The sequence below is a fragment of the Eptesicus fuscus genome, chromosome 7, assembly GCF_027574615.1.
Source record: "Eptesicus fuscus isolate TK198812 chromosome 7, DD_ASM_mEF_20220401, whole genome shotgun sequence".
Lineage (NCBI taxonomy): Eukaryota > Metazoa > Chordata > Mammalia > Chiroptera > Vespertilionidae > Eptesicus > Eptesicus fuscus.
This window is the reverse complement of record NC_072479.1, coordinates 68,863,152-68,889,417: the sequence shown is the minus strand read 5'-3', so window position 1 is coordinate 68,889,417 and position 26,266 is coordinate 68,863,152. Positions and strand designations below refer to the sequence as shown.

The following is a 26,266-nucleotide window of genomic DNA, read 5'->3' as shown; positions in this document are numbered from 1 at the left end:
AAAAGCTGTTTACAGGGAAAACTGTTTTCTTCTCAATTATGCAATATAATAATTAAAATTCATTTAAGTAATCTATTTTTATTCTGTTCAAATAATTTACCAGCAATCTATAAATTAATAGCAATTAATAAAATAAAAATTCAAACAAAGGTTATTCTGAAAAGACTTCCCCCTGACCTTTCTCAATTTAAAAAAAAAATAAATATATGTATATATAAATCATAACAGGTGGTAAACAATTGCTTTTGCTCTAATATATATTTACAGAAATGTTATGAAGCTATTAACTAGGTTGGGAAATATATCTTGGTAGTTTTCAACCTACAAATAAAGTTCTGAGAACATATTTAATATTACTAAAAAGAAGCAATTCAAAATGAAGCTTTAAATATATATTAAAAAGAACCCCCTGTAATAATAATAATACAGATAAACCTCTGGTCAAAATAATTAATCTAAGAACATTCTATTTAGCATAACCAGTTCTTTAGAGGGTCTTTTGATCTAAACTCTGTATTATAGCTTTACATTTCTAGCTCAGTGTGTCTGCTAGTTATCATGAGCCTACTTCCTGGTGAGCACAGATAAGTTTTAGAGGAGGAAAATGTCTTAGTCTTCCCACTGAGTTCACCTACCACCCTGGGTGACACCTCTTCTATATTCCACATTTCATTGAGTATGCTACAAATAGTGTATTAAAATTCCCTGTTTTCAGATTAACATTCCATTCTAAAATCCTTTTACTTGATTGTGGTCTTTATAATGGTGGAGTCAGTAGTATTCATGTTTTTATGAATTTCATAATAATATATACTGTAACTAAGGAAATGCCATTTGAAATTTGTATCAAAATAATTTACCTTAACATTTCTGTGACTGATAGAATCAAACCCCCCAAACATTGTTTGTATTATGAAGAAGGAGGGCCCAGTAATTTAAAATCAGTGCTTTTAAAGAGATGATATTTATCAGTGCCAGAAAAACAAACTCTCCAAGTTTAAATCTATTTTGTAAGGTTTTATACATGACCTTGATTGATTCAAAGAGCCATCCTATTTCAGAAAAGAAGTTAAGGGTACATCAAATGCATATATTTCATAAAGGGGATTATTTAACCACTTCAAGCACTTGTATAGCATGATTCATGCAATTTTATTTCAAGGAGTTAGATCTCAGTTTCTCCCATGGTTATGGACAAGTCCTGCTTCTTGATACCCTAGTTAACTATAAACTTTTTTTAAAAAGTATTTTTATTGCTTTTTAGAGAGAGAGGAAGGGAGAGGGAGAGACACCCATGGGAGAGGCAACATGCCTCGGTTGCCTCTTACACACAACTGGGCATGTACCCTAACCAGGAATCAAACCAGCAACCTTTTGGTACATAGGACGACACCCAACCAACTGCGCTATACTGGCCAGGGCAACTATATACCTTTTAAATTCTCCCTTGGTGTTACATGTTGCTTTCCAGTCCTTACAGTGTCCTGGGATGGGTAACTGCAATTTTGTCTATCTTTTGAGAGAAATTTAATGTAAAAAATATCTTAAAGAATACTATGCAATCCAGTTTTACATATCCTACATAATAATATGCAAATTGACCATCATGCCCTCGCACAAGATGGCCACCCCCATGTGGTCACAAGATGGCCGCCCCCATGGGGTCACAAGATGGCCACCTCATGTGGTCACAATATGGCTGCCACAAGATGGCCAACAGGGGAGGGCAGTTGGGGGAAATTGGGCTGGCAGGGGAGCAATTAGGCATTGATCAGGCTGGCAGGGGAGTGGTTAGGGGGTGATCAGGCTCGCAGGCAGAAGTGGTTAGGGGCAATCAGGCAGGCAGGCGAGTGGTTTGGAGCCAGCAGTCCCGGATTGTGAGAGGGATGTCCGCCTGCCGGTTTAGGCCCGAACAGGGATCAGGCCTAAACTGGCAGTCGGACATCCCCTGAGGGGTCCCAGATTGGAGAGGGTTAAGGCTGGGCTGAGGAACACCTCCTTCCCCAGTGCACAAATTTCGTGCACCAGGCCTCTAGTTTTTACATAATTCTTCACTTCTTGTTGAAGAGTTTAAGAGTATACATTGAGTGCTCTTTCTGACATTGTGTGTGATGATTTTAAGACTTACCTTTCTAAGCAACCAAAACTAACTATAAATCCATCAGCACATATGAGTCAATGATTTCTTTCCATGTACCTTTATCTGCTTTTTTTCATTGGGTCTGCCATTAGGTTTCCTGATTATTTTCAGTAGGTACTTAGAATCCTCTCTAATAGTGGCTAACCTATGTTATTCATCATCCTCAACAAATTATTTTGCCACTTTTTATTCACTTCACTTTTACACCACTAATGAATGCCCTGGAAATTGGTCCTCATACTCATTCCTGGGAGTATACCATCATTAACCTCTTTTTTAATATGAGCACAGTTTATATCACCACCTGATGCTGCTTTTAAAGGAGAAAGTGAAGTGGAGAGATGTCAATAAAAAGCATCCATTTGACATTTATTATGTACCTACAAAGCAATGGAAATCAGGTTTCACAGCCTTGTTCTCTAAGAATTTAGGATGTAGTTTGGCAGAACAGCAGTAGTTCAATATTAAGACAATAAGCATTAATTGCTACATTGTAACTGTGACTTTAAATAATACAGGATAATAACTTATGATTGGGCAGAAAAAGTAGACTCTCAGATGCATTTTCTTTAAAGATCTTACAGTAAACAAAAAGGAGGTCATCATTCCAGACCAAGGAAACAGCATGTGCAAAAAGCACAGAGGCAGAGTTAAGGTCTATCGGAGGATGATAAAAAAAACCAGAGACCCTCCTCATTGGCAACCATGAAATATCTATTAGAAAGGATAAGATGAAGTCATTGCATTCATTTGTTGTAGATATTTTTTATTCAACAAATACGGAGGTTGGGGGAGAGTAGGTTTACAGTTGTTAAGTATGCAAAATGTAAGTTTACTCTTGCATTATTATTTATTAATTACTATATTATTTTCCATACAAACAACTGTAAACCTACTTTTGCCCTACCTTATATACCCTGAGTTCCCACAGTGCTTTGTCAAGGTGTCAAGAGCAATACAGAAATGAATTTGGCCGATTCTCTGCCTCAGAAAGCAGTATAGTGCTATGTGTGTGGAAGTACCAAAAGTGCTATAATGGTAGTTTGGTATCATCAGATTGTAATAGTTTGAATGTCAGGCTTTTAAAATGTTTGGACTAAACTTGAAAAGACTAACATGACACTTAATTTATTTTTTATAAGGAATCTTACATTCTTCCTTTACAACTTTTCTCAGGTTTCTGTCTTTTTGTTGTTGCTTGCTACTTCCTGATTTTTATTATATTTTAAATACTGTGTTAGATACAAAATACTAGATGTCTTCTCCTCTAATCTATCCTATGGACTTTTGCCAAATTGTTTTCCTAAAACACAGCTCTTTATTCAAGGGAGTCTTCTGCAAATATTTTTGACAAGACAGACTTTGAATGTCTTGGCTATGATTTCTCCTCATACTTTAATTCCAGCTCATTTTATTTTCTATTATTCCCCTATATTCTGATTAAGGTAATTTACTTGATGTTTTCTTAGAGAGATTTCTTGTTCTATGTCTTTTCACATAAATTGTTTCCATGTGGGATGCACAACCTCTCCCAATTGCCATTTATGTAAATTCCTAGTTTCCTTTAGCCTCAGCTTACTGGCTGGCACTCCTCCATGCCTCAGCTGGCAATGATTTTCCTATTATCTGAATTTTGCATTCTCCACTATACAGTTTGCACTTGTAATTCCTTATATTGAAGTTGGTATTAAGTATCATGTTGCCAATTTTTTTCCAGCTCCTTAGAGTTAGCAGAGTGGAAGAGTGTGTAGAATACACTGTCTATTCCCAGAAGTAAATATGTACAGAATAAGCCTATTGGATAAAAAAACACACCATCAATCAAGATGGATGCTAGAAGAATGTGTAATGAAGTTTTCACATGAAAGTCTTCTGGGTTGTTTGGTTGCCTGGCAGGCTGATGGGGCCAAGTGTCCAGATATTTGAGCAGGGAGATGAGAAATTTAAAAAATGTGGCAATTTCCAGCAATGCTGTTAACTTCTGAACAAATCAGGATGTTAAGTATAGAGACAATTAAAACTTGAAAGAGTCTGATGTTTGTCACCTATTGCCTGAGCCAAATATAGAAGAGTAGCTGGGATATCTTAATAAGGGTAGGAAACCAAGCATTAATGTTAAATTCATTTTTGTGTGTGTGTATATATGGTTTGATTTTGCTACATCTCAGTGAAAAGTTAGCATTTGAGCAGAATAATCTGATTTATAATAACGTACCATTGATCTCTGTGTCTAAGTGGACTGTATAATGAACTCAGCAATTTCCTCTTCCTATCCATGGAAAGGTAATTTCTAGCATGATAAAGTAATTAATGTAGATTGGGATTTTTGACAACTAGATATAATTAAGTTTTCTGCATGGAATTCATCCCAAGGCCAAACAGATTAAAATCATGACTCTAGTCATTCATAATAACCATATATAATTCCTTATTTCTGAGTAGAATGAGCAGAATGATACTCTCATTCTCTAACCTCCAAACTCTGCTTGGCTTTATTGCTTAAAATGTATTTCATCTAGATAAATTTGAACTCTAACTCTTCGCCAGCTGCATGACTTTGGGCAAATTTTGAAATCTCTCTAAGCTTCAGTTAACTCACAAGTAATGGGGGTAATTAACAACACTTAACTTCATGCAGGTTGGTGGAGGATTTGTAGGAAGGGTGCCTGGCAAAGTGACTAAATTGCAAGCAATAAAAACAATATTTTTTTTCTTTCTTTACCTGCCACTCATATAAACAAGAAAATTCAAAGATGCTGGTAAAATAATATCAAAGTTCTAGAAAAACTATGAACCTCTATTTCACTTTTTCTTTTAGAAAATATGAGATGTGTACAATCCAATTTTATGTTTTTTAAGATTCAAAGAAAAAGTGTTTTCTGACTTATTCAATTGCACATAATTACTGAGAAAAAGAGATGTAGAATGATGTGTCTTCACCCCTATTGTATATTGTTTCTGGAAACCAATTCTGTAGCCAAGACCAAGTCTTCACACGTGTTCTCAGTACATATTCGTTCATTCTCCCCTAGCTAGGAATAAAAAGATAAGCCAACTCTTTACACTCAAGAGATAATACTTTGAAGATAGTATTTTTTCTGAGGTTTCCAAAAAGCTTTTGGGCAGAGAAAAACAAGTAATTTTCATAGCTTACCTCAATTTTTCTTCATGAACTGAGTGTCCTTATGGAGGGTGCACTTCTCGACTAAAAGAGTTGAATAATTCTGAATGCTAATAAGGTGATATATATTCATGGCTGTTGTTAATATTTTTTAAATGTTTGTAATTCAATTGAATATTTTAACTGTGGAATTCCTGGGTGTCTTAATACTTTATTACATATAATATTTGGCCACAGTGTGCAGCCATGATAGTAGTGATTACCAAGTAACTACATGAGATAATTTTAAAGCAGTTTTTCCTATAGATATTTTAAAAAGTGGCACATGGGATAATTATTTTATAAATATCCATAATAAACATATATTGGGTCATGTTACATAAAAATCATAAAAAATTTTAAACAGAACCCTAAGTGCCACCGCTCAGGAAGTCTTGTCAAAATAATAACTAAATATGAGGCATACCTTGGTAATAAAATTTAAATAGAAAAGTACAACATTGAAAAGATACCCCTATATATCCTCTTTATCCCAAAATTCCTTATCCCCCAAACAATAATTATTTTTACTTATACATTTGGAATTTATATCAGAAAGAAGAGGATTTATTGATAAATACAATTCTTTTTTACTTCATAAAAGATATATTGAATATATTCTTTCAATTCTAGTAGCAAACATGACCCATGCCCAGTTTTTCAACTTGACAGATTTCTAAACACACAAAAATATGTCATGTCGGAAAGCTAGGCTGCACCTTCAATTTAGAGTGGTAGGAAGGGAAGATCAGAAAGTCAGTTAGCAACTTACCTGCCAGTACCATTTATTACCCCGCACTAGGTTAAAATTAGTTACTACTTCTGGGAAATAAAGAGAAACTGCTACTAGCATGTTGTTCATTTTAAGGATTGAAGACCACATGCACTTAGTAGGAAAAATGACTCCTCATAAGAATCTCTTTTTCCTTAACAGTTAACACAATCTAAAATACACTATAGCAACTTATTTTCATTAAAGCAAATTTTAAATGATTTTTTTTCCAGACTGAGGTAAAATGTCTCTCTCTTTGTTCTTTTCATGTCTGTTTCTGATATTCAACAGAGCTCTTGTGGGACTTACCATACTCAGTCCAGTGTAAGAGTATGGTCTATGTAAATTCAAAGCAATGAACATTTCCAGCAACCCCATGTTTATGGTGTCGTGCTAAACAACTGTAGAGTCAACATCCATCTCTGTTCCTAGGCTTTGATTGTGAACGTCTAGATGATTTCATGCCATGCCTGTTTTCTTGATATTTATTGGTTGAATTCAACTAAATTGAAAGATTATATGCAGTAATTATCAACTAATAATATTTCAAGGGAAAGAGTCAATAATAATAATCTGTCCTACCCATTCCCTCTATCCAATTAATTATGTTTCATATGTATTTCTCATTTCTTCTGTTTATCTCTTTTTCTCCTTTCCCACCTGTTTTTCTCTCTTCTGAAATCACACAATACTCACACAACACACATACATAACACACACACACACACACACACACACACACACACACACACACAGTTTTAAATGTTTCAACTTCCCTTACCGGGTTGAAGATGCAGGCTCAGTAATTTGTCTTTGCACACGTGCATGCTTAATTAAATGTTCTTTTAAAGCAGTTTGAACTTCTGCTGGGATATCGGGGGAAGTGTGGCTGATTTTTATTGCAGGCTCAATAGCTTTCAGTGCTGGCTTTCCATTTTCTTTAAGCTCTTTCTTCTCTTCAGTCTCAAGCACTTCGGCAGGAGCACTCTCAGGGGTCTGCGGGACAGCATCGACGTTGGAGGTCACGGGATTGCTCTTCCAGCAAGGCCAGCACAACTTCCAGAAGACAAAAAGAGAGACGACCAACAGGGCCAGGCCACAGAAGCCGACGACGACTGCTAACAAGCTGACCGAAATATCTGGGGAAAAGTTACAATGTGAAGAAATATTAGTTCATTGATACATATATAAAAGAGCAGAAGTGGCGAGGTGATTTTACATTATAACTATTAATAATAGCTTCCTCATTTAGAATTTCAAAAATTAAATGTTAAGTTATCTTGGTAGGGAGAAGTTAGTAATTATGTCAGAAAATTCTCAAAGGACATATTTGAAAAATCCCATCCCAGGGAAAGTTTTGGTTGTATACCAAAAAAGCATGATAGATGCATATTATTTCCAAGGACATGACAAGGGGTCCAAGAGTTTGCAAAATGAAGGTTGGCTATTTGCAAAATGCCATGAAGTCATGAAGCTTAAGAAACTCAGAAACTGCATAGGCAGAAAAAGCTTCGTTTGCTTCACCTTTAATTCAACTTTCTCTCTCTCTGAGCAGGGAATAATGTTAAATATTTGTATAAACCACTTTATATAGTGTAAATGAGAATAACATATTACTCATAGAGAATGTGTGCACTATTAGCTGTATTTTCAAACCCCATAGTTTGATAACCTTGCATGCTCCTAATTTCCAAAGTCCAAAACTAGTTTAGGATTTGTTATCTAAATCCCTTTACAATATTCTTATTGCAAAATATTTACAAATTAATATATACTTATTATGTAAAATGATTCAAAGAAATATAATACAAACATTAATAAGATTGACTACATAAATTCTCTTAGGCAGAAGAATTACAAACAATTTATGGAGATATTTAGCCCTCAGGAAGGTGGAGCACATGCCCTTACTCAAGTGTGGATTGCACACAGTAACTTCCTGCCAAAGAACGCAGTATGGAAAGGGGTAAAAGAGGCGTAACTTTACAGTGGAGAAACCTCACCCAGGGGTCAAGTTGAACATCAAGAGTGATAAATTGTATCGATAGCATGTACACTTCATATGACCTGATGGAAATGACACTTTACCTCTGTGGTCTTCCTCCCTTAAACCTGTAGCCTGAGTCCAATTATGAGAAAAATATAAGACAAATTGCAGTAGTAGAGCATTCTACAAAATACCTGACTGGTACTCTTCAAAACTGTCAAGGTCATCAAAAATAAAATAAAGTCTGAGAAACTGTCATAGCCAAGGGGAGACTGAGGAGACATGACAACTAAGTGCAATGTGGTATCCCAGGTGGAATCCTGGAATAAAAAAGGATATTAGGTAAACACTAAGGACATTTGAATAAAGTATACACTTCAGTTAACCATGTTCCAATACTGCTTCATTAATTGCAATAAATGTACTATCCTAACATAAAATCATAATAAAAGAAAACTTGTATTATCTTCACAATTTTTTCTGTACATCTAAAACCATTCTACAAAGTAAAGTCTATTTTAAAAAAGTAAATATCTCCCTATCTGCTTCCATTTTCATATCCCTAGGTAACCAATGCTAGCAATCTGGTGTTCTAGTATTCTTCAAGTTCTGAAGACCAAATAGGTTTCCTACGAAGGAAAATTGTTCTAGATTCAAATAACTTTGCAATTTATTTCACAAATTTAGTTTAGCCTCCATGTCAAATATGAACCCAATTTCTTTCATTTGTTTTAAATAAAAATGTTAGGAATATGTTATAGGCTGAATTATGTCTGTTCCTCTACCCCACCAAAATTTTGCATGTTGAAGTCCGTTCCTCAGACTGTGACTGCATTTGGAGATAGGGCCTTTAAATTGATGATTAAGGCAAAATAAGGTCATATGGATGGGCCCTCATCCAATATGACTGGCGTCTTTCCAAGAAGAGGAGATAGGGACAAAGATACTCACAGAGGGATGACCATGTGAAGACAAAGGGAGAAAGTGGCCCTCTGCCAGCCAAGACGAGAGACCTCAGAAGCAATCAACCCTTCCTGACACCTTTATCTCAAGCCACTCTGTCTGTGGAACTTGGTTTTGGCAACCTTAGCAAACGAATACAGAATAAACCTAATTTCCTTCAACTGGCGCTGTAAATCCAGGCGTTCTTTTCCTCCCCAGAAGCAACCACTGATCTCTGTTAGGTGTGTATCTATCCAGGCCAAGCACTAATAAACAAAAATATCTCTGGAAAAACATAAAAACACAGAATTGTTTAACATACTTTTTACAACCCTACCTGGTTTGGCTCAGTGGATAGAGCGTCAGCCTGTGGACTGAAGGGTCCCGGGTTTGAGTCTAGTCAAGGGCACATGCCCGGGTTGTGGGCTCGACCCCCAGTAGGGGGCGTGCAGGAGGCAGCCAATCAATGATTCTCTCTCATCACTGATGTTTCTATCTCTCTCTCCCTCTCCCTTCCTCTCTGAAATAGATATATATATATATATATATATATATATATGAACAAAAACATACTTTTTACATAAATGGTTTACTTCATATTTCTTCAATTTGCTTTATTTTTTTTATTCAGCAACACTTGAGGTCCAAGTTTATGTCACATAGCAATCTATAATACGTCATCATAATGGATATGTAGTTTATGCCCAATGTCTTGCTATTACAACACAGCTATAATTAGTGTCCTTGTACCCTCTTCCATATGCATATCTGGGGATGTTTCTCTAAGGTTAATATCTAGAAAGAATTGTAGGGTCACAGGTTATGCACATATCTAGTTTTACTAGGTATTTCTAAATTTTGACCCCAGAGAGGCTGTAACAAAACATCACGTGAGTTTGTCAGTTCCTATAATCTCAGAGAAATATTGTTGTACTTAAATTTTCACTGATCTGATGGGAAAAATGATACCTTATTTTAATTTACATTTTCCTGATTAGTAAGATAAAATGGTTCTGTTTAAACTCCCAATTTGTAGCTAATGAAAATCCATTCAGAAATTAAAATAATTCCAAATTTTTACTGTTACTTAATTATAAGGATAAATATTAATTTGATATGTGATATAGAGCCATTAATATTTTCCTCACTTTCCAGTCATCAATAATTGAATATATTTCCCATTTATATTCCCTTGGTGAGGAATGTCTGATCATATTTTATATTTTGTACTTCACTTTATTTTTACTTTTTATTTTCATCAGCAGCATACTTGTGGGAAAGACAAAAATATATAAAATTAAGGTGCTTCCTGAGTATTAACTATGGTTTTAAAATGGAAGAATAAATATGACAATTATGGCTTCCTAATTTTTTTTAAATAATTTTATTGATTTTTTACAGAGAGGAAGAGAGAGGGATAGAGAGTTAGAAACACTGATGAGAGAGAAACATCAATCAGCTGCCTCCTGTACACCTCCTATTGGGGATGTGCTTGCAACCAAGGTACATGCCCTTGACCAGAATCAAACCTGGGACCTTTCAGTCCGAAGGCCAATGCTCTACCCACTGAGCCAAACCAGTTAGGCTGGCTTCCTAATCTTCAATTATTTTCAGCCCCATTTACATTGTATTTTATGAATATTTTAACCAAATTAACTTCTCCAACAGGCTAACTTCTCCAAACACCAAGATATAAGAAAACTGTGGGACAATGTGAGGTAGGGAAAAGGCGGGGAGTAGTTTTCAGTCTGTAACGGAACACTCCTCCTTTCTTACTAACGGGGGTCAGACATTAGAGATCTTTTATTACTCCACCCACAAGGATTTTATGAAATCCTCTTATGCCCTTGTTCCTTAGTGATGGGCTTTGGCATTCATAAGGTTGTTCTCATCTTAGAGAAAAGCCGTGTGGCTGACCCCAGTTCCATCTTGCCCATTGCTGACAATATTCTTTCTAAAATGAGTATCTGGTTCTATCATTTGGTGGAACCATAAAACATTTCAACCAAGTCACTTTTGCAAGTGAAAGGGTGTGCTACCAATAATTCCAGGGTAGCACGAAGAAAAACCAAGTCCTGTCCTGGCAACTGAGTTATATACTCACTGTCTTAGCTCTATTAGCCTAACATCCTTCCAGGTCACTTCTTAGCCAAACTTTGCATGGCATTCCATAGCATCTTTGTGATTTGACTCCTGGCTATTGACCCAGCTTCATTCTTCTGCCACTCTCCTACCTATACTTCTTACTCTGACTACACCATTCCTCTCTCAGGAATTTGTTCAGGCTGTTTCATGTAGCTCCACTATATTTTCTCCTCCTATTTGGCTGCCTGGAAAATTTCTATTCATTCTTCAATAATGAGATACAATAATACCTCTTGCCTGAAGCTCTCTCTGCTTCTCCTATTCCTACAGGCTTTTAAAGCACACCCACCACTCTAACACTAGTATTATAATAATTGATTGGCCTATAATTCTTTAACCCACACTCTTAGAACATGATAGGTTTCAAAATTATTATTATTTTATTTTGGATATTACAAAGGTAACATGGTACACATTATCCGGGATAACATCTAGTAATTAAACACATTAATATATCTATAATGAACTATCTGAATTAGTTAACACTGAGTGGGATGATTAAAGACTGTAAGTAGTTAATGCCAATTCAGGTGAGGTGTTAATACCAAATTGTCATAATTTACAAAATAATGTTCTGTTTTCAGGATTTTGAGGTTTCATAATTGTGGATAAGGGATTATGGATCTGTACTTATTTTGCTTTTCCAAATGTTCCCATACTACCAATACACTCACTCCCCTATCCCTCAGAACAAAATCCAAATTTATTCACTTTCTTATTTCTAGTGTCTAGTATATATATCACAAAGTCAAAAATGTTTATTGAGCTACTGAATATATATTTTGGGAGTTGTCTAAAAAGACACTCTGGAGTTCAAGGTGACTGACTGACCTAAAGTTGACTGATTTGGAGGGAATATGCAGAAACACTTCTATTAGGAAGGTAGTATAACAGCTTGTACTGTGGAACAATTTAGACATAGATTCAAATGTCCACTCCACCATTGTGTGATTTTTGGGTAAGCTGTTTAGGTTTTAAGAACCTCAATAAAGTAGGGATATTTATTTCATAGAAATGCTGTGAGATTTAAATAAGAAAATGTATATAAAGTATTTAAGTAATTCACATAATATATATGAAAATGGGTTGCTATTATTATCAATTATCTTTTTTTAAACCAAGAGTAAGTACTGGGGAGTAAAAAGGCAAAGACATGGAGTGGGTATAAATTGAATGGTGGGTCACAGTTTAGAAAGGAGAGCAGAGGCTTATCTTGTGATGATATCTGGTACTGAAGAGTGAATTTTTTTATAATGGAGACCAATATTTCTAAGTAAATGTTAATGTTTAGGAAGCTAATAAATAACATTCTATTTTCCTACTTATTTTGTGCAGAGCACAGCTGAGGGACAGACACAGTATTCAAGCTGGTGGCAATTAAAATACTTGGGAATATCACCTTAGGTCTATTAGAAAGTGGACTTGCTAATATATCACCTTGAATTCATTAAACTTACCATAGGTATTCCCCATCAGGACTCAATCCTGTAAAATTCACTACGTGGAGGAGCAGAGAATATTTGTTTCCTGAGCATACACCTCAAAGGAAGGGTAACTGCTAAGTCATATCTCAGAGATGGGAGTGGGATAAGGTTCCATAAATATTCCCATCTTGCATCTCCTTCAATCCAGAAACATAAAGCAAGGAGACAAGGTATTTCCCCTCAATAGCAACAAGTGAAAGAAGGTAGATTAAATGCAATTTTATTTTTTGAAGAATAAAAAATAATACTATATAAATAAGCTTCTTGCATTTTATATAATTTTACATTGCTTGCAATTATGACTAATCATTAAAAATATTTTAAAAATCTGTTTAATACTTAGATTTTTATGACATGATTTTTTCAACAAAATCTGTTTAACAAAATAAAAAATAATCTATCAAAAGATTACGGGAGGATTTATAAAGTCATCAAAATGTTTTTAATGATTCTTTTGTGATTGTGATTCAACATTTAACCATGACATAAAGAATATTATAACTTTGGATTTAGTGCAGAGAAAAACAAGTAGCCCTAGTAACATTTTTAAGTCAATTACTGACATGGTCCGGTATACATTTCAGAAATGCTGCTCTGGCTAGGGAGAAGATAAGAGTGCAAGCCAGAGTAGAAGAGAAACTAGTTAACAGAATTACAATAGTCATCCACATAAAAGATTATAGCGGCTCCAAATGAGGGTTTCTCAAATGGGTAAAAAGATCAGATTCCGGAGATAATTGGGAAGTCAAAGCTGTAGTGAAAGAGTGTGGACTGAAGGACAAGAATGTGACACTTTAGGAGACAAACAGGATGATGATGTAAGGAAGACCCTAACTTCCGCTTTGGCCTTACTGAGTTTCCAGTACCTGTGGTCATGCTAGTAGAAATTCTGAGCAAACTGCAACTCAAGATAAAATTGAAGGACTTACTTAAATAGTGGAATCTGAATCCAAGAAAGAGAAGATAAACTCCTCCACAAAATCCTGATTACACCAATATTTAAGAAATATAACTTTAAGGAACAAAAAGCTTGCATGGATAAAGTTTGGTAAAGAGTAGGAGTATAAAAAAAAAATCAGATCAATGTGTTTTCATAAGTTTGAAGGAGAATAATTTGAGGGTTACGTAACCATTAACTTTAACAAGTAGGTCTTTAATGAATTCAATGAGGCTAGAGAAACAAAGGTGTTAACTAGATTAATGGAGTGAGGATGTGAATTCTATGACTAGATAATTCCTTCAGGAAACCAGATTTAGGAAAAGAGGAGAGTTAGATCAACAACTCGAGTAGAATGTGGCATTGATGAAGGTACTTTTAGTAAGATGTGTAATACTTAAGTACGTTTTAAAACTTATGGGAAGGAATGAGTACACAGAAAGAGATAGAAAGTTAAGCAAGAGTGAATAATTAATATTGAAGTCCCATAACACATGAAAATGGATGGGGGCTGACGCAGAGGTAAAACAATTGGATCGCTTCTTCCATTGTAAGCAAAGGAGGGTGGTTCTGGAATGAGTAAGTTTATATGTTTTTGGTAGGAAGTCAAGTAAATTCTTATTTGTATTTTCTCTCCAAAGTGGAAGTTAGGGTTAACCGTCAGTTATTTGGGAATAGTTTGGAATATTTAACTAGAGTGGAAAAGTTTGAAATAGGAACATAGAGGACAAAAGAAAACTTAATTGGAAAAAAATAGAATTTTTGGTCAAAATTGAAGCTTCTTTTGAAATTTTATACTAATAGAGTGAGTGATACGAGTCTGCCTGGTTTTAAAAATCACCTAATTATTCCAGTTGCTTTGGTGTAGGGATAGAGACACAGATGAATTTGTCCACGAATGAGGTCCCCCCTTATCCAGGACTCTGATAAACCTCAAAGGAAAAAGTGACTGCAATGATGAAGGATGCCTCATAAGTGTGATGCCATATTTTACTGATAGGGAATTCACAGAAAAGTAGGAAAGTGAACATTTTGAAGTTTCTACATGAGAAAGATGAAATCATAGGAGCTTTTGGTTGTAGGCTGAGATACCTGAATTTATAATTCTAAGACAGTATTTTTTCAGCATTATAGCAAGTGTTTGGGCATGATCATAAAGAAGAGAGATAAGGTGGTGAAGAAGAGAAGATCACTGGAGGAAAGGTGCCACCTGGGAGTCCAGGGTGATAAGTATGAATGGCTTGCCTTTTCCATACGGATTATAAAGTTGCTCATTGCAGTGGGCCAACGTGATGACTAGGACTTGCTGGCTAAAATTTTTAATGTCTGTATAATTAAAAAGAATCCACTATATAACATTCATCCTATTATATCTTGGTAAGACTAAAAGTTAATGAAATTTAAGAAAATTAGAGAAGGCTCTTAGATAATTAGATTTAAAATTGCTCAAGTTCTGGTTTGCTTACACCTACCTAATAAAAGAGTAACATGCTAATAGACCATACCTTTGTGATGCCCACCAGCCAATCAGGAGTGAGTATGCAAATTAACCCAACAAAGATGGCAGGTTAATTTGCATACACAGGCACCACCCCAGCTGCTCCAGGCCTCTGGGCAGCGTGGGGAGGCGGAAAGGCGGCTCTGGCCAGAGCAAAGGCACTGCCTGCAGCCAGGGGGAGGAAGGCCCATTCTTGCATGAATCTTCGTGCATCGGGCCTCTAGTACATATATAACCATTGCTCTATCACTCTCTGTCTGACTGTATATTTCTGACTCATTTTTTTTCTATAGAAGTCACACTCTGTTATCACATCTTGGTATCTTGAAATAAAGTGACACAGTTCTGAAAAACTGAGAAAACAGAGTAAGCCTAAAAATGCCTATTTCTCAGAAACTTTTACTAAACTCTGTATAACCAGATCATAACTACCACAAGATCCTATTCACTGTGGATTATGAAAATTTAACTCTAATTACCTACTCCCCATGCAGATGGCTATTATCGAACAGAAAAGCATAGACCAACTGGCATGCTCTGAATTCCCAATTACCACTGCTTTAGTTGATACTCTTATCTGCACATTCTGTATCTTGTTTCCAAATTTTTAAATGCTAGTAAATTTTAAAAATGTACAAAAATTTATTTCTCATAATTAAATTCTAATTTAGTTCATGGATATTCCTAGCTTTTTGTTTTTATGGTGGTTTCCATTATTGCCTGACCACAGACCACATTTATGGCATCATTCTGTCAAGAAAGAGGGGCAATAAAACTTAAATCAAAGTAAATATCCTATTCAAAAAAACTAAAGTGAGCTGCCTCAGGGAAGTTGAGGCAAGCGCTGCTAAGATAAAAATTTGGAATTACTTATGGTAATCCTATCTTATAAAAGAGTAATATGAAAATTAACCATCACTCCACTACACCCACAAGCCACGCCCACAAGCCAATCAGGAGCGAGTATGCAAATTAACCCCAACCAAGATGGCTGTGACCACTGAGCAGGAGGGAGGCTTGGGTTTCCCCGGCGATGGAGGAAGCCAACCTTTCCACACACCCTGGTGGGCTCAGGCCTCCACTCAAGGCTACAAAGTTTCAATGATAGAAGATAAATAAATCCCAACAAAAATGGCAGCAGCCACGGAGCTGGAGAGAGCAGGAGGCTAGGGTTGCCCCCAGTGACGGAGGAAGCCAAGCTTCTGCAGCCCTGGCCTGTCTTGGCCTCCGCTTAAGGCTACAAAGTTTCAATTATAGAAGATAAATAAATCCCAACAGAAATGGCTGCCGCCATGGAGCAAGCAGAAGGCTTGGCTCCACTCCAGGCTACAAAGTTTCAATTGTAGAAGATAAATAAATCCCAGATACCAGGGCCTCTGCTTGGGTCGCCGGGGGGCGTGGCCAGCCTGCAAATCACCACAGGCCCCTCGCCCAGGCCACCCCACGCCCCAAGGGAACTCCCACCTTGATCCGGGACACCCTTCAGGGCAAACCAGCTGGCCCCCACCCATGTACCAGTCCTCTATCCTATTTAATAAAAGAGTAATATGCAGATTGACCATCACACCAACACACAAGATGGCTGCTCCCATGTGGTCAAAGATCCTGCCCACATGTGGACACAAGATGGCCACCACAAGATGGCCAGCAGGAGAGGGCAGTTGGGAGGGACCAGGCCTGCAAGTGAGGGCAGTTGTGGGCGATCAGGCCAGCAGGGGAGGGCAGTTAGGGGTGACCATGCCTGCAGGGGAGGGCAGTTAGGGGCAAACAGGCTGGCAGGGGAGCAGTTAGGCATCAATCAGGCTGGCAGGGGAGTGGTTAGGTGGTGATCAGGCTGGCAGGCAGAAGCAGTTAGGGGCAATCAGGAAGGCAGGCAGGCGAGCAGTTGGGAGCCAGCAGTTCTGGATTGTGAGAGGGATGTCCGACTGCCTGTTTAGGCCTGATCCTGGTGGGTCCCAGATTGGAGAGGGTGCAGGCTGGGCGGAGGGACACCCCCCCCTCCATGCACGAATTTCGTGCACTGGGCCTCTAGTACTATTATAATAGGGCATACTTCTGATTTCTATAACAAGGGACAAAATTAATAGTGGTTTAAACAAGACAGAAGTTTCTCGCTCAGGTAACTAACTCTTCTGGAATAAGCAGGCCAGGGCAGTACATTAGCTTCAAGGTGTCTGGAATCTTGGTTTCTTCTGCATTTTTGCTTTGCTATGCAAAGGGTTTTGCCTTTTCCTTCAAGTCTAAGATGGCAAGACACCATGTCCATATTCCAGGCGGCTGAATGGAGGAAGAATAACAAGGGACATGGATGATGAGTGACAGTCCTTTCATTTTAAGGGCACAATCTGGAAGAAGTGCACATCACTGCTGCTGACATTCCTAGCAACAGAACTTAGTCATATGGCTGCACCAAACTACAAGTGAGATTGAGAAAAGTTGTCCTTTTTAAGTTGTTGGTTTTTTTTAAAAATTTAATTCTGCCACATGCCACTTAAAAAGAAAGGATTCCAATCTGTGAAACAGAAGGGGAAAGCGAATATTGGGAAACAACTAGCAATCTCTTCCTCATCTACAAATTCAATACAGAATCATTCCATGTACTTACCCTTGCAGCAATGCCTCTTACAGTTTCCACTTGAATAGTATTGCTTTTGCCTTTGTTTTGAATTTCAGTAAATGATAAAAAAAAAACTTTATATCATACTAGAGGCCTGATGCATGAAATTTGTGCAAGGGGCTCGGCCCTCACAGCCCCGGCTTCACCCAGAAGGTCATCCGGAAGGTCGTCCGGAAGATTCTTCAGCCATCCAGTCTAATTAGCATATTACGATTTTATTATTATAGATTTGATTATAAAATCAATATTTTTAAACATTTTCACTTCCTGAAATCAGAGTCAATATCAGTATCAATCGCTTGTTACAATCACTAATAGCCAGGAAGTAATGGTGCCATTGCTTTCTCGATGTATGCACCACAGGAAAAGCATCATTACTGAAGGCCACTGAATAAATCTCAGTGGCTGGGAAGGAAACATTGAAGAGAACAGTGAAGCATACCTTTGACCCTTTAAGCCAAATTTTTGGTGGGATTAGGTGGGAGCATATTGTGTGTTAGTTGAGTTTGGCAACATTGCCTACATTCCACATAATTGTACAGCTAACTTAGGAGCACAACAAAAACAGACTTTGTGTTTTTGTAAATTATTTTAAGAAAAAAAAAAGCATCAATAACTTTCTTGATAGCACTCTTGATGGCATACAGTCTAATAATGAGTGGAATAACAAAGGCATCTTCAATTCTGAATCAAAAAAGGCATTCAGAAAGATTAGACTCAGAACTTTAAAGTTACTTTAACCCATTTGGTTGTTTTATTTTTCTGGTACCATGTAAAATAACGGTGCATCTCATAATCAATAACATCTTAGATTCAATAAAAATTAGATTAGGCTCTAAGATAATATGATATCCCAATATGGTATTCAAATACCCAAATTTATTTTAAAAAGTCTTTATATATGCTCATTCCTGAGTAAATGATATATAACCTGTGATTGTATGTTAATTATATATTTAAATTAACTTGCACAACTGTGCACAGCATTCAATTAATGGCACCAGTACATTTTACTATCTGGAACAGTGGCTTTCACATAGTAAGTGCTCAATAAATAGTTGTTGAATAAAAGTGTAAGACTAAAACCACTTCGTGTATACATTAATAACTCATACAGAAACATATTAGAAATGATAGTAAGCTTTTTAATATTGTTATATCAATTATCCCTTAAATTTATGACTTCTGAAACAGAACTATGGGGATAATAAGGGCTGAAGAGAATACAATAGTCTTTGCTGTTCATTTAAAATAATTCTGCCCTATGAACAAACTGACATTTACAAGATTTAAAAAATTGACTGTAATTGTTTCCTATTTAATGATGAAATGTTAAATTGGACAGTAGATTATAACACACTTCAGGGTGTACCTGAATGAAATAAATAGTTATTAATATCAGTCGCCTCCCCCATCCTGTCCCAACCACCCCAAGATGATTCTACTTTTGTAGCTCTGAGGCCATCATAGCACAATTCCAATTATATGTGGTGTCTTGTTTTCTAATAGTCTACATAGGTCATGTTAATGTCAGCTCTCACAGCTTCAGTGGCCACTTAGGATATTTAATGTTATGAGGAAAAGAAAAACTAATGTATGAGATAATAACAAGAAGCTATCTCTTCAGTCAGGGATTTTGTTTCTAAACTTGGCCAGTGTTGGGTATTCCACCAACAAAACAAATTGGTATTGTACAAATTAGATACAAGTAAAATAATTTATTGATCTTTAATAACACTCCCTAACAGGAGGTCTAGTTTTCTTTGACACATTCATACCAATTATACTTTGGAATCTTTAAATAGATAACTTTCATCTCTTTTGTAATATTCTGTCTTCAATGCTCATAGTACTGAATTTTAATAATAATATGGGCTGTTAATTACTTAGCTAAAATATGGTGGGAAAATAAATCAATGCAATTTTAATGTATTGTTTTTCTAATTAAAAATTAAAAACACCTTAGCTGTTTTGGCTCAGTGGATAGAGCATTGGCTTACGGACTGAAGGGTCCCAGGTTTGATTCTAGTCAAGGGCATGTGCCCAGGTTGTGGGCTTAATCCCCAGTCGGGGGCGTGCAGGAGACAGCCAACCAATAATTCTCTCACATCACTGATGTTTCTCTCTCTCTCTCTTTCTCTCTCTCTCTCTCTCTCTCTCTCTCTCTCTCTCTCTCTCTCTCTCTCTCTCTCTCTCTCTCTCCCTCTCTGAAATCAATAAAAATATAATTAAAAACAATGTAACTGGTAATTTAATATCTGCTTTCATTATTGGTTTTTTTATGAACATATAAAAGGAGTTATATTTATAATTATATCAGTTCAAATTGTGTATTTGAAACACACTAAAACCTTTTACAAGATTTTACTGTTGAAATAAATCAATTATATATTTGGCAAAGGATATGAGTAAACAGTTGCTATACTTAACTGCATATGCATGCATGTATTCAAGTAAAAAATGAATACTGTATCTTATATTAGGATGACAGCAAATATAATAAAAAGAAAGTTTAGGGCTTGGGTCATAATTGTATACTAAGAAATCTTATAGATATCTTATGGTATACCACTAATTACAGCCAACAGTATAATAATAGTTAAGAGTTTATCTTTACAAACATTTGTTCCAATGCCCTTTAGCACCATGAATGCCCCCAGGATCTCTTCTTATTCCTACTTTTTGTTGAGCCTAGGATCTTAGGAGCCCTGGGTTCCTAGCTCCATCACTAACTAGTTGTAATTTGTAGGGAAGTTGCCAACTTTTCCTGCATTAGTTTTCACAACTGTAAAACAATGATTTCTAGTTCTAACTGGAATGACTAACAGCAATTTGAATAATGATATATTATTTTCAAACTCATTTCTACTTAAGGAAACAGGCTTTCCTTTTACTACTATACATGGATATATTAAACAGACATATACACTTTAGTAGAACTTCAGTAAACTCATACATTTATTATACAACACAAATATAGTGACGGTGTCCATTGCTTTTTCATGAGCATGTTGCTCATTACATTTTAGCTTCTAAATGCCTCAAGTACTGTAATTCCTGTCATTCCAGAAATTAAATATTATGATGCTTATCTACATAGGATACTGTATTAGAAACTGGAGGCACAAACATACAACTATATGCAATTTCTTTACAAAAGGGATTTGAAGGTTATTAAATACCACCCATAATTTTATAAATAAGGAAGTTGAGGCTTCTTGAGGACAAATTCATTGATTCAACTATTCATTCATTGAGATTCTATTAGGAGCCACAGATTTTTCCTGGCACTAAGGACAAAACAGTAAACAAACAATTGTCCTCAAAGAGTTTATATTCTATTGACTTAATGTGCACATCATTAGTAGATTACAATGTAAATCAGGAAGAACACAACTATATTTTCAAGTATAGATCATTTTAATTGGCACTGGAAATTTTATTAAATATTTATGATAATGTTTGTTTTCTGCCAGAATTTTATACAACAAATGAATCAGATATATCCCCCAAATAAGATTTTTTTTGCCACTAAACAAGATTACAATAATGATTAGGTTTTAAAGAAAATGTGATTTGAATAAAATGGGTAGCTATATACTTTGTACATAAAATCAATCTTATAAGAATCAGATGTCAGAGACTTACTGCTCAAATAAAGAGAATTTATAGATCTTAATTTGTTACAAGAGAAAATATCCTGCTAATACTGCAAACATATTGATGTTTTAGAATTAAGAAAATTAGATGCTTGCTGGGACCTGCTTGGCCTTTGAAAGTAGTTGTCCATTTCCCTTTAGAAAAAATTAAGACAAAGCACAACATGTATTGATGAGCAAGCAAAATTGAGACCAGAAATATAAGAACCAGGTCATTCATCAGTGGAGTGACAATGGAGAGGAAGGATGAAATCCTCTTATGCATCGTCTTCAAATGGTCCATACTTCTGAATTCATTGTGATTTACTTGCTTTCTTCCAAATTTACAAGTCACACACACAAAAAATTCCACTGTTTCTAAATTGTAATTCTTTATACGCTGATTAGAATGTGTAAAACTCAGCAGTTTAATGATATAACAATTATAAATAAATTAACTGAGTAATCATTGCTTTATGTCTGTAGAGAAAAACTTATGAAGTCCCCTTACTCATTTTAAGCTCTTATGTTAAAATTTAAATTCCTTAACCACAGAGGAAAATCATTATGTAACTTTTAAAATTTTATGTAGCTATCTCTTTTCTTAATAATTAACTTCAATGAAATTCTTTGCCATTTGCCTACTCAGCACTACATCTAAAACTTTTATTTTAAAAATTTAGTTTCAAATTAAAAGTGGCAAAATGCAAAATTAAATCATTGATGTATTAAATGTTTATTTCAACTATTTACATTAACCCAGATCTATACAATTGTGATATGACTAAGTTTAAGTGGGTTTGGTTAGCCATGATTTATGAGGTCTGCCTTGCAAACAACCTAGTTTTCTAAAACCTTAAAAGCATTTGGACATGGAGTAGTAATTAAAGACTGACTGGAAATGAACCCAAATCAGGCTCAGAAAATATTACATATATTTAGTCACAGTATATCTAAAAAAAAATATTTGAGACCAATATATTGTTTTGTATTTTTCCTAAGTGTTTTAGTATTAAATCATATTGTGCATTAAGATAATTTAGTGGGTGACATATCTTTTTTTTTTATATATATATACTAGAGGCCCGATGCACAAAATTCATGCAAGGGGCTCAGCCCTCACAGCCCTGGCTTTGTCCAGAAGGTCATCCGGATGGTCGTTGCGCTGTTTGGCCGTCTGGTCTAATTAGCATATTATGCTTTTATTATTATAGATATTTATTGATTTCAGAGAGAAAGGGAGAAGGAGAGAGAGAAAGAAACATCAATGATGAGAGAGAATCATTGATTGGCTGCCTCCTGCACGCCCCCTACTGGGGGTGGAACCTGCAACCTTAGCAAGTGCCCTTGACCAAAATTGAACTCAGGACCCTTCAGTCCCCAGGCTGATGCTCTATCCACTGAGCCAAACCAGCCAAGGTAGACATATTTCTTTAAGGAGATGGGAGAATCAATGGTAAAAAGACTGTGAAAATCTGATTTTCTAAAAATTACACATAATGAAGTTTCTAGTGTACTAGTGATGTTGACATCAATGATGTCTTTAACAAACTGTTCCAAAAGAGTAGAGTAACTAGTGTTGGTAGCTGCAGGAAGTCTAAGTCTTTACAAATTTTACTGAAATATGGGATTGGTCAACTTAATTGGTAAACTCTCAATATCAATATCACTGCTACTGCTGATACAGAGAAAGGGGTGGTGAAACTTGCTCTGTATTGACATTTTAAAAACCTGTAGGATAATGTCTTATTTAAATATGTAACTCATGACTTCTTTAATGCAGATTGAGTTTAATTGGGATTACCTCAATTTCTCTCCCTCTACTCCGTGTGAAAGCATCTAAAAATACACACAATCTGGAAGCCTGCAATTGTCACTGCAACCTTAGAGTAACTGACACCATCTGGGCAGTGCTGATTAACATTCAAAGTAAATAACCACTGTACCATTCAATGTCAAGGTCCTCCTACCAGTGACGTGCTTCTAATTAGGCGAATAGTGAGTAGTAGAAGGATCACCTACGGAAAGTGTTATTTTGGAACCTATGGTAAAGGGCACAGGTGCATAAGTTATAAGAAAATCTACTTTAAAACACGTGAGGCTGAGTGGCTGATTAATACAATTAAAGATTTGGTAACTAATCTTAGAATTCACTTCATAGATGCCTCTTGATATTGGGAGTTTATTTGCCAATTAAAGCATTTTACTTCTGTTGCCTAGATTTACAAATGGAAAGTGTGATGAAATCTGGTGCATCTTTGTATGTCAGACACAGCCTAGCAGAGTGTTTTCTTTAGTGACAGCCACTCAATATATATATTCATATGTCAAATTAAATACCACATTTGAATCGCATATATTTTCCCGTAAGGGGGAAAATGTCCATGTATTTGTTTTAGACTAACCTCCCCTTTTTTGTTCCCAATGGAGAGTTCAAAGGAATTAGGGTGACCACTACCTCTTGTAGTGCTTAGGCTAAGCTCAGAACCCTTTCTTCAATTCATATACAGCACTGTGTTTTACCTTAGGCTAATAGAGTTGTGCATTTACAAAGATTGAGAAGCTAGTACTATTTGGTTTCCAACCCTCACAAATTTTCCACATTATCAGCCAGTCCGAGACCCAGGAAAACACTACTTGGTGTATGATCACAAAGGGGAAGGAAGGGAAGAAATTAGTATTTTTCTCCACAGCATCAACTGTTAATTGACCCCACCTCCCCCCCAAAAAAAACGGGTCTTTAGACGGGTCATTTCTCCCACTGTACACCCTTTTCTGAGTCTAATCTTTAGCATGTGAATCCCTAAAGACATTTCAGAAGAGCTTATCCAGTATCACCACAGAGAACGTTATGGTCACACTATTTTGACAGTTTACCCCATGCTTAGCAACCATACAAATGACACGCGTATATGTGATGTTCACCCAGTCGCTCCCTCTAATAGTTGAGTATCATCCATTCCTAGGAATTTAACACCTACTGAACAAATGGGAAAGACTTCTGTTGTGGTTACTATAGATTCATAAAACGTCTAAGTTTCCAGCACGTGGACAGCAGCAATAATGGATTATGCTGCTCCGGGGTCCAAGGAGCAGCATCTCCTCAGGTTCTGCCAAGTGCACACGGGAGCCTCTCTAGGTTTCTCTCACCTAGGATCAGAGCATTCAAAACCCCGCAGACATTCCATTTAAATTACGGTGCGTAAAAGCTAAACCAAATTTATTCCCACCTCCATCCCCTCTCCCTCTGTTTTGGTGGTGGTGGTGGGGAGGGTGGGGGGGGGGGGGGCGGGGTGCACCCTTCTGGCCTCCTTCCCAGCAAGCAAGGCTCTCCGCAGTAGCGCTCCTCCCAGAGCTTAGAGGTCCAGCTCTTACTTGTTGCCCTGGCTACCGGCAACGCACGAAGCCCCTCTGGGAGACTAGAGGGACGGAGGAGCGTAGGGAAGAAACAAGACCCTCCAGGAGGCATGGAAACCCTATGCCAAAAATCCCACAGCCAGTGTTTATCTCCCAAAGCAACAAGTGACTCTCTCGGGGGACCCTGGCGAACACGCGAACCACAAACCCGGAGTCCATCCCTCCCATGTGAACAGAACAACAGGCTGACCACGTCACTGCGCAGGTGGTTAAGACCCTTGCCCCAAAGCGTGGCCAAAACAGAGGTTCTGAGAAGGCCCCTCCCTCCGTCCCTCCCTCTTGAGAGAAGTCTGCCACCTGAGATCTCTTCCCATCTCCAGATTTCTGATGGTCAATGTCCTCCTCCATCCCACCCCATTTATTTCCAAGTTTCCTAAAGGGGTAGGAAGACGCCTGTAGGTTGGGGTGCGTCCGAGAGCGTGTGCGAGGGAAGGATTTATAACCTTTCCCCTCTCCTCCACTCACTCTGTGTGTGTCCTGAGGGGCGATCAATAACCCCTGCTGCTTTGCCACCGTGGACACGGAGCCTGGAGAATCATATATATTAAAGGGCTTTGGAAACTATCAAGTGCTCAACAGGTTGCAGCTTCGAGTTACCCTCTCCAGGGTCCCCCCTGCCTTCCGAGGCCAAGGCAGCCCCCTTGTGCAAGGCAATTCTTTGCATCCAAGCTCGGACGCCAGGCCCCTTCCCCAAGCCCGGGGCAAGGTCGGGCAGCCCGAGTCCCCCAGGCGAGCGGCCCCTGCGCCGCAGCCCGCGCTGGCCGCTCCGCTCGGGGAGGGAGACGCGAGGCGTGGGAGTGCGCGGCGAAGGGGCGCAGAAGCCAGGGAGCCAGACGGCGGGCCAGGAGCAGACCCGAGAAGTGGAAGGAGCCGGGCGGGTGGCGATGGGGAGACCACCCAGGAAAAGCCCGCACTCCCAAGTAGCCAGCTGCTGAGTAGGAGGAAGGAGCAAGGTAGGAAGGCGCTGCGCCCTAAAGACGCCGCCAGCGCGGCGCGGGAGGACGGAACCGGGAGCTCGGAGGGGAGCGCGCGGACGCGAGCGGGGTCCTCCCCGGTTACCTGTGCTGCCTCCGCCCTGGCTGCCTCGGTCCGGGGGCAAGATGCCCGAGCACTTCTCCGACTCCACCTGGCCCGCGAAACACAGCTCGTAGACGATGTGCAGCGCCTTCTGGCACAGGCTGTTCACTCGGTCCTCATTCTGGAAACTCATCGTTTGGCCTCTTTTTCCTCAGTTGGCTGCCCTCCCCTCGCCTTTGCCTCTCGGCTGGCCCCTCTGGCGTCCTAAGCCATATCCCGCCCGCGGGGACTTGGGCCGCAGCGCGCGCGGCTGAGAGGCGGCAACTCTTAGGAGCCCCAAGTTGGCCCCATGGCGGGAGCGGAGGGCGCGGGAGCGGGCGGAGGGGCTGGGCGGGAGCCCGCGCGAGGCGGCCGCGGCGAGGTGTGCGCCGACTCCCGGCCGCGGAGAGCAAGCCGAGGCGAGCTGCCTAGAGAACCGGGGCATGGAGTGCGGAGGAGAGGGGGGAGACGGA

General features: G+C 38.0%; 1 protein-coding gene across 1 annotated transcript in view; it reads right to left on the bottom strand.

Moving 5' to 3' along the window:
• Positions 1-25,947, bottom strand: part of SYT10 (synaptotagmin 10) — a 64,674-nt gene extending 38,727 nt beyond the window's left edge. The window contains exons 1-2 of the mRNA XM_008140549.3: positions 25,797-25,947; positions 6,854-7,211 (exon numbers count right to left, since the gene is read on the bottom strand). Coding sequence (XP_008138771.1) covers positions 6,854-7,211; positions 25,797-25,947 — 509 coding nt within the window. The remainder of the gene's footprint in view (positions 1-6,853; positions 7,212-25,796) is intronic.
• Between the last annotated feature and the right edge of the window lie 319 nt (positions 25,948-26,266).